Here is a 12,168-nt window from a genome sequence, read left to right on the forward strand (position 1 = left end):
TTCAGAGATCTGAAGGCTGCCTAGCATGTAGGTTCCTACTACAGGGATTCTGCCTGTCTGCTGACCACCACCTAATTCCTTGAAAAGGGCCTGGCACCTGACAAATGTCCGACAACGCTTGCTAGAATGAGCAAAGAATGAAAGGAATGGCCTCAGAGCAGAAGAAACTAGATTTACTTTATGTGGTGCCAAAGGCATCCATGGGTAAAAATGTTAAGAACATATGCTTTGGTTAAACTTTTGAAGAAATCACTTTTTAACAGTTAGAATTCTCCAGAGATGGAGCAGACTCTGTAAGGGAGTGATCTCCTCTCCTTTTGGGGGAAGAGAGTGGCAATAGTATTCTTGCAGAAACTGGATAACCATCTGTCAAGGATGCTAGAGCAATGAAAATACTATTTACATCATTGAACACCACAAGGGTTTCATTTTTATCCTCTCTGCCATTTCTATAGAAAAAAAAACCTTCTGCTGACATAAAATCAGCAAGCCAAAATGAAGGACTATTAACCATTTGAGGAGAGACTGAATAGCATGTGTTATAGTGGGTCCCAAATGTAGGTACATAAAAACATCTGTGGCGATGTCACAAATAGAGTTCTGAGTCCCACTTGATCTCCTTTCTCTAGCCTACTCAGTATTATCTGAGAAATTGCCTCCTCTCTTCTGTACCATCACCTTTTCCCTCCTCATTGGGCTCTTTGTCCTCATTGCACAAACATATTAGCTCCCATCTTTAAAAAAAAAAAGAAAATATCCTCAGTTGACCTCCCTTCCCTCTCCAACTACCACTCAATTTTTCTTCCTTTTAATGGAAAATTCAATCAGTGTCCAACTTCCCTTCTCCACCTGACTGCTGAACTCACACAAATCAAGCTTTTGATCCTTGTTACTGAGAGTTCTTATCTAAGACACCAGCAACTTCACAATACTGACTCCCAGGCAAGGATGCATTCTCAGTCCGCAACTGAGCTGACCCCTGGGCAGCATCTGGCACTGATGGGCACTCCATCCCTCTGAAACACTCTCCCACCAAGACGTCACCCCCTACTGGTGTCTCTCTTACCTCACAGGTCTTTTTCGTTCTCCTTCTGCTCTTCATTCTGACTTCTTCACGGTGGAGTCGTCAAAGGCTCCAGATTTAAATTGTCTTTTCTTTCTTGGGTGTTCTCCTCCTTTCGCTAGACCCTTAGTGATTTCTCTGCCATGGTTTATCTACTCTTTGTACACACAAGATGCTCCACTCTGCAGCAGCCTGCTCCTCTTCACTGAACCCCAGACCCATACCTGAATGTCTCATTGAGGGCTCGGACCTTCATCTCAACAAATTCAAACTGAGCTCCTGATCAATGCTGGCACAGTGAATGATAATCTTCCCAGTACTTAGATAAAACACTGTAGGATCTTCCTTGACTCTTCTTTCTCTCACACCCTACCTCCAACCTATCACGTCCAGTCAGCTCTATCTTCCAGTATTCAGAGAAAGAAGTTAGGCCTCTACCTAACATTATTCACAAAAATAAACTAAAAACAGATCAATGACTAATCAATTAGTATAAAAGTATAAAAGTGTTTTAAAACATGAAACTTTTACAAGCAAACATAGGGGCAAATCTGCATGACCTTTGATTCCACAGTGGATTCTTAGATATAACATTAACAGTAAAATCAACAACAACAAAAAGCTTATGTTTCACCAAAACTAAACACTTTGGTGCATTAAAAGACATCATTGAGAAAGTGAAAAGTCAACTACTGTGGTCTGGATGTTCACGCCCCCAACAAAATTCATGTGCCCCAGTGAGAATGGCAACAACAACAAGAATACAAATAACAACACTTGCTGGTGAGGATGTGGGGAAAAGGTACACTCACACATTGTTGGTCAGACTGAAAACTGGTACAACCAGTCTGGAAAGAAGAATGGAAATTTCTCAAAAGACTAAGAATGGAACTGCCGCATGACCCAGCTATCCCATTTATCCAGAGAACTAAAATCAATATACTACAGAAATACATGCATACCAATGTTTATAGCAGCATAATTCACAATACCTCAATTATAGAACCAGTCTCGGTGCCCACGAACAGATGAGTGGATAAGAAAATGATACACACACACACACAGAGTGGAATTTTATTCTGCCATAAAGAAGAACAAAATTATGACATTTGCTGGCAAGTGAATGGAACTGGAGAGCACCAAGCTATGTAAAATAAGCCAGATTCATAAAGTCAAGTGTTTTTTTTTTTTTAATCACATGTGAAAGCTAGAGATAAAAAAGAAAGGACATTTTTAAAAAGAGGATCTCATGAAAATAGAAGGGAGACCAAAAGAGTAGAGGAAGGAGATCCAGAGGCAGGGAGGGAGGAGGGGAGGGCCTTGGAAAGTACCAGGGAATGAAATCTATGAAATTCTGCTATTTCCATATATGAAGAGACGACAATTAATCGACATTATATATAATCATGGTACACTAGTTAAAACAATAATAATAGAAGAGAGATCAGTAGAGTAGAGCAAGAAGATTGGGGGACGGAGGAGGGAAGTGAGAGGGAAGGCACTGGGGAAGGAGACTGGTCAAATTATGTTACGTATATGCACATTTGAATATGTCACGATGAATACCACTATTAGGATAATTATAATCCACCTACAAAAAATTTAAAGAAAACTATATGCTGAAATCCTAACCATCAATGTGATAACATTAGGAGGAGGAGCCTTTGGGAAATCAAGGTCATGAGGTCTTTATCCTTATGCATGGGATTTGTGTCCTCACAAAAGAAGCTCCAGAGAGCTTCCCTGCCCCTTCTGTGATGTGAAGCTGCAGGGAGAAGATGGCTTCAGAGAGGAAGCAGACTCTCACCAGACCCCAAGTCACCAAACCTGTCAGCTCTTCAATCTTGGACTTCCCAGTCTTTAAAACTGTGGGAAACAAATTTCTGTAAATTATAAGTCACACAATCTGTGGTATTTTATTTTGCTATATTAGCTTTAAAAAACTAAGGCAACAATTTACAGACAGAAGAAAGTATTTGCAAATCACATAGCTGATAAAGGCCTTGTATTCAGGAGATATATATAGATATATATATATAGATAGATAGATAGATAGATAGATAGATAGATATAAACTTCTCTGGACTCAGAAATAAAAAGATAAGCAATTAAGCTTAAAAACAGAAAATAGAATTGAACAGACATTTCTCAAAAAAAAAAAAGATTCACAAAAGATACTTAAGAAAAAATACTCAACATCATTAATCATTAGGGAAATGTCAACCAAAACCATAAATGAGGTACCACTTCACACCCACTAGGATGGTTACAGTCAAAATAAATGTGAAATAGCACTTGCTGGCAAATGTGGAGAAACTGGAATGCTTGTCCATTGCTAGGGAGAATACTAAATGGTTCAGGTGCTGTGAAAAGCAATCTGCTAGGTCCTCAAAAAGTTAAATACAGAATTACTATACACCTCTCAATTCAAAAACAGGTACTCAAAAAAAAATACCTAAATACATATATTGTATGGGCATGTTCATGTCAACACTATTCTCAATGGGCAAAAGGTGAAAACGTTGCAAATATCCATCAACAGATGAATGGAGAAATCTTATTTATATGGTATCTGAATGATCATTCAGCCATGAAAAGAAGTGAGGTACCCATACAAAGTAGACCACGGATGAACCTCTGAAGCATTACGCTAAGTGAAAGAAGCCGGGCACGAAAGGACTGTGGAGCTGGAAGGGAGACCAGGGAGAAAGTGCTTAACGGAGAAAGGATGTTCCTTTGATATAAAGGCAATGGATTTGGACACAGTTGGTGGTTGGACGACATTATCAATGTACTAAATGCCACCATATTGCTCATTTTAAAATGGCCAATTTTATGTCATGTGAATTTCACTTTAATAAAGTACTTGTTAAAATTCAGCATCCAGCCCCTTCTCCTACCTCCATTGCTACCACCTTGGTCCACATCACCATCTCCTCTCACCTGGATTACTACCAGCCTCCTCCTTGTTCTCCCCTTCTTCTCTTGTCTCTTTAGTCTTTTTTCAGCACAACAGCAAGAAAGATCCTGTTTGGAAACTAAGATCATGTTCCTCCTCTGCTGAAAGCCCTCCACAACTCTTTATCTCTTTCTTGTCAAAGCCAAAGTCCTTGGAAACCAAAGGAAGGCACCAGGTGCTCTGAATTCAACCTTGTCCTCTTCCTTTCTCCACCCTGATCAACCAGGCTCACTGCCGCTCTGGGCTACTCTTCAACATTCTTGAAGTACAAGAATACTGTACCTTTTTATTTTGCCTCAGGGCCCTTGCACTTGCTGTTTGTTCTGTTTTTAATGCTTCTCCCCAGATAGCTACAGCTCTTGGACCAACACCAACATCATTACCCCTAATGCAACACTGTCTCATCTGACCATCCTATTGAAATTGCAGAAGAATACATTTTCCTTATTTCCTTTCTTAGCTTTATTTATTACCATCCAACACACAATGCATTATACTTAATTTTCATATTTATTTTCGACTCCCCTTAAGTGTTGATCAGAGAACCTAAAAGGACAGTCTTTAAAGCACGTGGGTACCTGCTTGCCAGTGTTTCTAAGTATGGTAGATGTAGAACCATGAATAGCTCTCTTTTAACACGTTTCCTGGTTGCACGCTTTTAAAGGAGCAAACCACAGCTCCTCCCAGTCCCTGAAAGGTAGGAAGAACTTCAAAAAGATCTTAAAAAGAAGTGACCACTCAAACTGGCATTTGCAGCAGTGCATTAAGAAACCTGGACCCAAAACACATCCAAACAAATAGAAAAACTTTCCTGTATTAAATAAAGTCTAAATGATCATAATAAAAATAAGGATGAAAGTCTTTGGTTCTTTTATTGATATTATTATATATATTAACTCTTCTTAAAGCAATAACAACAACAACAAAAACCTTTTGCATATGATAAGGTTTTTAAAATGTCAACTGCTGAGAGTATATATACCTGGCTGCATTTCCTTTGTGCCTCCTTAGGAGTTTATCATCAATATCCTAGAGAACAATCTCCCTATTTAGTACCATTTCCCACCATCAATTGGAAATCAGTAAAGTGCAGGGGCCTGCCTGGCTTTATGATCAAGATGTTTATAAAACCTACCTTTCAAATATTGTAAAATATTTACATAGTCAATAACAACAAACACTTATCAAAAAATATAAACCAAAACCCATGGCTTCATGAAGATTCATACAAGCTTCTTTCCCGATTTAGTAATATATGCCATATAAAAATATTCATATTATTAAGAAATGGTGCAGCTGTACAGTCGTATCATCCTACTAAAGTAATAAAAACTGTTTCAGTACTATTATCTGAAGATGCTGGGCTGCAGCTCCCATGTTAATGCAGTCAGGCCTCAATCAGTAAGCAAACTAATCTAAATCAAATTCCCTCTAGTTGAAAATAATCATCATGTGCTGCCCAGAGGTGGTGAGTATGAATGGATGACTGAAAATATTCATGGTAATTGCCAGTTGCTATTTATGCTGACCAGATTTGGAGGAGTTTACTTAGTATCTGAGCATGCAGACCACCAATGCTAAACATGTAGGAGCATCACTCAACCAGCACACTCAAAGCAGCCTGGGATCTTCTCTGCAATGTCACAGTGTGGTGGTTTTTTTCTCAGTGTCAGATACGCTGCTGGTGACGGAATGGAAATTTATGATTACAGTTATTTTATTTCCAAATAACTTGCTACCATATCTAGCCCAGTGGAGTGTAAGTTAAATATTAAGGACTAAGCAATCACTTCCAAAGCCCTAGATTTTTTCTATTTACTAGCAAGCAGGTGCAAAATACTATGAGTGAAAACAACTTAAAGTTTTTGTTTTGTTTTGTTTTGTTTTAATTATGGGGTTGTTGTTTACTTGATAGTCCTCAGTTCCCAAATATATGTGGCCACATGCGAGTCAGGGTGTTAAATAGGTAAGAAGGCCAGCTCTTTCCACGAGACACCTAGGCTTTTAGGCTAACTCCCATCAGCCTTCACCTTTCTCTGTGTTATAGACCATAATGGTTTTTATCATCGCCATCATCAGAACTAGATTAGGTATCAGGAAACCTGAGTTCTAATTCCAGGTCTGTAGCTAACAATCTAAAGAGCTATATAATCATGGGGAAAGCCTATAATCTCTCTGAGCTCTAATTTGCTAGTCTATAAAATGAGGGGGTTGGCATTAAATGCTTTAAAAACAGAATAGAAAAAGGCAAGGCAAAAATGACTACCTAAGCACAACAGAATTGATCCCAACTTATAAAGGCAAACAGATGAGATGCCATAGGATAAAAAAGGAATGCCATCTCTCCAAAAGAGAAAGAGAGAAATGAAGAAAAAAAAAAAAAAAAACCATTATGACATCACATGGTGATGAAGATGCTCAAAAGAACTGACATATTGTAGTCCTATGAACATAGGACTAAAACTGTCAACTGTCAACTGTCAACCTCTATATTTCCTTTGACCTAGTAACTCTACTTCTGAACACAAATTCCCAATGAAAATATCCCTAAAGAAAAATAAAAGTTCTCTAAAAAGAATCTCCATAGCAGCACTATACATATGAGGGGAAAATTGGAAACAACCTGTATGTTCAAAAATAGAGACACAGTGAAGCGAAATCTGGTTTTGCTAACAAAATAGAACACGGGCCTCTATGGCCATTTTTTTTTTTTTTAAAGGCTGGACTATCTTCAAACAGCAGAAGTATTCATGTGATATAACAGGAAATGGAAAGGTGGGTCACAAAATGCATTCACTGTCTTTGTGATTTCCCCAAAAAACATACTGGTGAAAACCAGAGGAGAACCTAGAGGGATACAACTAGTTCTTCCGGTTTGTTATTTCTATAAAATTCATTACAACAGCAAAAAATTCAAAGGGCACTGGGGAGGACAAATGCCCTCTGAACTAGTGTTCTGTTTGCACTTTTCAGGCTTCTTCTATGTCATTTTTCTAACATGACTAACATCACCTTATACCTTCACCTGAAGTTTCATTTTCCAAGTACTTTCAAAAGGATTGCTACTTGCTTGGAAAATGATCAGAATCCATGCATACACATCAAAATAATAAACTTCTGCACAGATGTATCCTGTGAAACCATACCATATGGATTGGTGGGCCTTTGTCCTCTTCTCCCCAAATGTCATTAAGGGGAAATGAAAGGAAACAGCAAGAGTTAGGAGGCATATTTACAAAAAAAGAAAAAAGAAAAGAAAAATTCAAGGTAAAAATGACTCTAAAGTCAACCTTAATAGGGCTGAATATGCCACGAAGTGAATGTCTTGGAAAACTGTCATGTACCTCTTATTCTTTCCTTAAACACTATAGGTCACTAACCCAAGGACAAAAGTAATCACTGTGGTTGACTTGGCAATATATCTTTCTGCTATAGTGTATTTAGATAAATGGACTTATAGAATTCATAGATATAATTATAGCATGGTATTCAGCTTTAAGGTACAGAGACAGCTTTGGATTATCATCCCTCTGAAAACTTAAAAAAAAATATAAAGCTTTAATAAAACCTAAAATCATTTTTAATTCACAGTTCTCCAAAAGAAGCATTAACTGGTGACAACAGTCTTGGAAAGAGAAATGGTGATGTTCCCCAGAGCTGAAGTAAATTTTCTTCCTTTCAAAGTTATTTTTTTTCCTACTAATCAATATTTTTAAACATAATGTTTTAAGCTTTAAGACACTGGTGTCCTCTAACATCTTCTGAGAATGACTAAAAAAAGTAATGGTGTGTCATCTGGAAATGCTACCATACAATCATACACACGTCTTACAGTGATGGCTAGAGCTCACGTCAAAAGTATTTTTAATCCATCACATTTACAACTTCAGCAAACCTCTGAAGTTTCTAGGTTATACTAAATAGATACTGGCAAGAAGCTATGCCTGCTTTCTACTGTCTCAAGCATCGTCTAAAACTTAGAATATAAGCTATCACGTTCAAAACTATTCAAAAGTCAAAGTTAATCTAAGTCAATGGTTTCTAGTGATAGACCATATGTTTATTTGTAATCAACAAATTATAAGCTTTTAGAAAATGGAATTACCCTCTCAAAAATGAATCCCAAATGTATATTGCAAAATGCAACAGATTCCACTGAATTTTTTTTATCTGCCTGAATTATTCCATAGAATCATATTAATATATTTTGCAATTCAAACACTATTTACACATCCTATAGGTTCTAGGAGGCCTCCTTATAATTTACAAATTTAAAGAAAATGACAAGCAGGCAGAACCTCAAGATTCACATTAAATGAAACAAACTTTACACACTGTGATTTGAATTAAACCACCATCATGTGGATGGTTACCCAAGAGATAAGATAGCAATTCCATGTTTAGACAGACTAACTCAAACATTCACTCATTAAAATACCACGTAATGAGGCAGTAACAGGAGGCGGCCTTTAAGAAAATTAAAAACCAACTTCAGAGAGATCACATAGGTGTGAGCCCATCATGATGTAAACAGAAATTAAAATAAAATGTAAGTTCCTCCAAAGAACTTCAGTGGCTAAGAGGCCATTTGCATTGCAAAGTCCTCTGTCTACTGCATTCTTAAGAATTGTACCACTAAGATTTGTCAGTGCTATGGAGACACTTCAATTAAAGCTATGTGGTAGAGCTCTGTGTAAATTAATTAGTTGATGTTACACAGACTTTCTAAATGAGGCTCTCTAAAACAGCCTCAGAGATATGCAAGATTTGCAAGGAATTAAAATTTAAATACAACTTACTAATCAATTCTTCTTGCTTTCACATTTCAATGACATTTGGTGTAATGATAAATAAGTCCATGAAAATACTACTAACAAAAATTTTATTTGCTTTCAATTGGAGCTAAAGGAAGGGACTTTCAATTTTACTTCTGATACTCAAGTTTCATTCCAGATTTTATCTAAACTTGTTGGCAAGAGTTTTCATATGATAACTATAATGAACTGGATCCATATTTACACGGAAAATGAGTCTATATTTGAAATTCACATATGCTACAACTAAATTAGCTATCTAGTAATTTCTATAAACAATGTCATAACAAAAATACAGATTTCATGCTCCTGCACTGAGACATTACTTTTTAAATTTGTTTATTACAATTCAGCTGAATAATAAAGTTTGACATGTTTTATTAAAGATAATATTATAATAACTTCCTTTCTTTAATTCAAAATACTAAGAAGATGTTTGCTGCAAAAAATTTTGAAAGCTATCAGAACCAAATGTCTGATAAATTTTTTTTTTCAAAATAAGCAAAATGCATGCAGAAAAATTGTAAGAAGGTTGCATAATGGATCTTACTGTAAACTGAAAAAGGAAGAAATCTGAAATTTTCAAGATACCAGGAGCCTTCTAATTATGTACATAAGAGATACATGAGCTCTTCTGTAATCCTAAAATAAAGTCCCTACAGTCTCATTATAGTGATTGTGAAAAAATTCATACTTGTTATACAGTGGAGATGATTCAGACATTTTTAATGGCTAATTTGTTTCAAGAGCATGGACAGTGTATGCACAAATATATCTTTTGAGATTGTACCATTGAGAAGAGGCTGTCCTTCATGCACATCCTTCGATAAGACGGCACTGTAAACATCTTCAGGAAATCCAGTCTTGCATAATGCGATTTCACCAGAAGCCTCTACAGACGCCTGCAACAGAAGAAAAAAAAAATGTTGCTACCTCCTTCAACTGAGAAACAGTCCACTTGGCATCCAGCCTCATTTTTTCAACTATCTTGTACAAACAGCCCCTTTGTTTCTGAAGGGTTACAATTAGAATGTAGAGGGCAAAGGGTTAATCTTTTTGATAACTGGAGTAGAAGAAACAAATCCCACTTGTCTAGTCCAGTCAAATCTAAATAATACACATTCCAGGTTCTTCTAAGGACTGACCATTTCCATTAAAATGGCCATTGTGACTGAAGAACTAGCCAGTGGGAGTGGAGTTGGGGGAGGGCCAAACAGCCTGGGGGCCCCACATATCCCCACTACTAACTGAAATTCTCATGAAAAAAAAATGTATACATTCAAGAATGCAGGTTTTTATATCCTCATCTAATTCTCAATGAAGTCTGTTTCAACATGCCCCCTTCATTAAAGAATGAAATTATACTAGACTTACTGCAGGATATAGGTTATTATACGTACCAAGTCAAACCAAACAATCAAAAGTTTATGTTCTTCTAATTTGAAGGACAAGGTTCTATCAAGCAATATCTATTATAAATAAAGATCAGTACACTGGTGTTTCTCTTTTCACACTTGAAATTAGAAAGTAACCAAGAATCTCCTGCAGCCATACACAATCTCCCTGCACTTAAAACTCCGTTACACCAAGTGCTATTGTACTAACCCTCCAAGTCACTATTTCTGGCTCTACTAACTGAAGCACAGGACAATTTGCTTCAGCAGAACTCCAGAATCATTTACATTAATTACAGGAAGGACTTCCCTGCAATGATGGAGTTCCAAACACAGGAGGAGAAGAGCACATGAAGGCCCTTCCCTAGGAGTCATTTCAGTGGCCTCATAGGCAGCACTACAAATAGTGCACTGAATCGAAAATTGAGAAAAAGAAAGAGAAGCCTCAGAAACAGAGATAACTCAGAACAGGTGTGTGGATGAAGCCATACAGTACAGCTTCATAATTAAAGGAACACCGGGATTATACATGTGAAGTTTTGCAAATATGTCACAAAAAAATCCAGACTATTCTCATAGTTAAATTGTTCTTTTCCAACCTGAGAAAATAAAGAAAATCAATTTCAACTTTATTAAATATCATACAATAGTGGAAAATGGGGCACTAGATTAGATCCATCAAATTCGTGGGCAGTTTTTAGTCTGTTAATGTGCAAGAGCAGATTATAAAAAGTGAAGGATAGAGTGAAACCAACCCCCATACACAGGGGTGAGCAGAAATTGGTATAGCCCCTTCAGTACAATTTGGCAAATTTCAGTGACGATGAACGTGGGTGTATCCTACATGGTAGACAAACTCCTAGGGAAACTCTGGTGAGCACTCCAGGAGACACGTGCAGGATGTTCAACGAAACATGATTGTAACACCAGGAACCTAAATGTCCATCACCAGGAGTGTGTGCTAATACATTTTCACAAAGACAAAAACATGGAATATCCAAAAACATTCAAATTGAAGAATTGGGGCTACATTTATCCACAGGGCTACCTCTCAAAAACAAACCAAATCTAAACAAACAAAAAAGTTCCTTTAAAAATTCTGTGTAAAACTGAAAGAGCAATTTAATTATAAACCAACCTAGGAATGCCTATTGTTTTTAGTAAGTTCAAAAGCCTATTTCTGTGACATTCCAAATTCAAACTGAAGACAAAGTACACAGCATAGGAATCTTGCCAAAAAGTAAAAAGTATGATTAATGATTAGGTTTATATAAAATTTAAACACAAAAGATAATAAAATGTTATGGACACATACACATGTAGAAAGAATATAAATACACACAATACAGTGATTGTAGCTACCCCTGGGAAGGGAAAAATAGAGAAAACATCAGAAGGATTCTACGGATAGCTTTAAATTTATCTGTAATAATTCATTTCTTTTCAAAAAAGAATCTGAAGCAAACAAGGTAAAGTGTGAAGGTCTACATAGACACAGGGTTATAAATCATATTACTCTGTACATGTCTTATTTGTTCTCTATATTTCATCACGAAAAAGAAAGTATTAGGAAACAATTGAGGAGTAACAAGTGAGGCTTTCCGTGCCATCAAGTTGGGGACATGACCAGACGTCATGATACTTGACACCTGCAATTACCCAGGCATGATCACCAGCCTGGCACAGAGCAGGCACTCAATAAGGGAAAGTTTTGCACTTAGCTGACCAACACAAATCCAATAATGGGAATGCCCCCAGTTTGCCTCATTACATTCACAGATGTGTTGTAAAACTGTGTTCTACTGCCATAGTAGGGGGTCTGCCTCTTCTCTAGCAGGGGACTCCCAAAGAGGAAAGCTATGCAAAGGCCTAGCCCAAGGAAGTAGGTGACAGCAGAGCTGGGCAGGGCAGACTGCCAGAAGCAAACAATGGCAGACA

The 12,168-nt window shown here is 37.1% G+C and overlaps 1 protein-coding gene across 1 annotated transcript in view; it reads right to left on the reverse strand.

Moving 5' to 3' along the window:
* Cdh2 (cadherin 2) overlaps positions 1 to 12,168 on the reverse strand; it is a 151,428-nt gene that overhangs the window by 113,163 nt on the left and 26,097 nt on the right. Inside the window, exon 2 of the mRNA XM_046428321.2 lies at positions 9,627 to 9,738. Coding sequence (XP_046284277.2) covers positions 9,627 to 9,738 — 112 coding nt within the window. The remainder of the gene's footprint in view (positions 1 to 9,626; positions 9,739 to 12,168) is intronic.

The sequence above is a fragment of the Marmota monax genome, unplaced genomic scaffold (genome assembly GCF_021218885.2).
Source record: "Marmota monax isolate L192 unplaced genomic scaffold, Marmota_monax_Labrador192_F-V1.1 WCK01_AAM20220418_F8-fsc00031, whole genome shotgun sequence".
NCBI lineage: Eukaryota > Metazoa > Chordata > Mammalia > Rodentia > Sciuridae > Marmota > Marmota monax.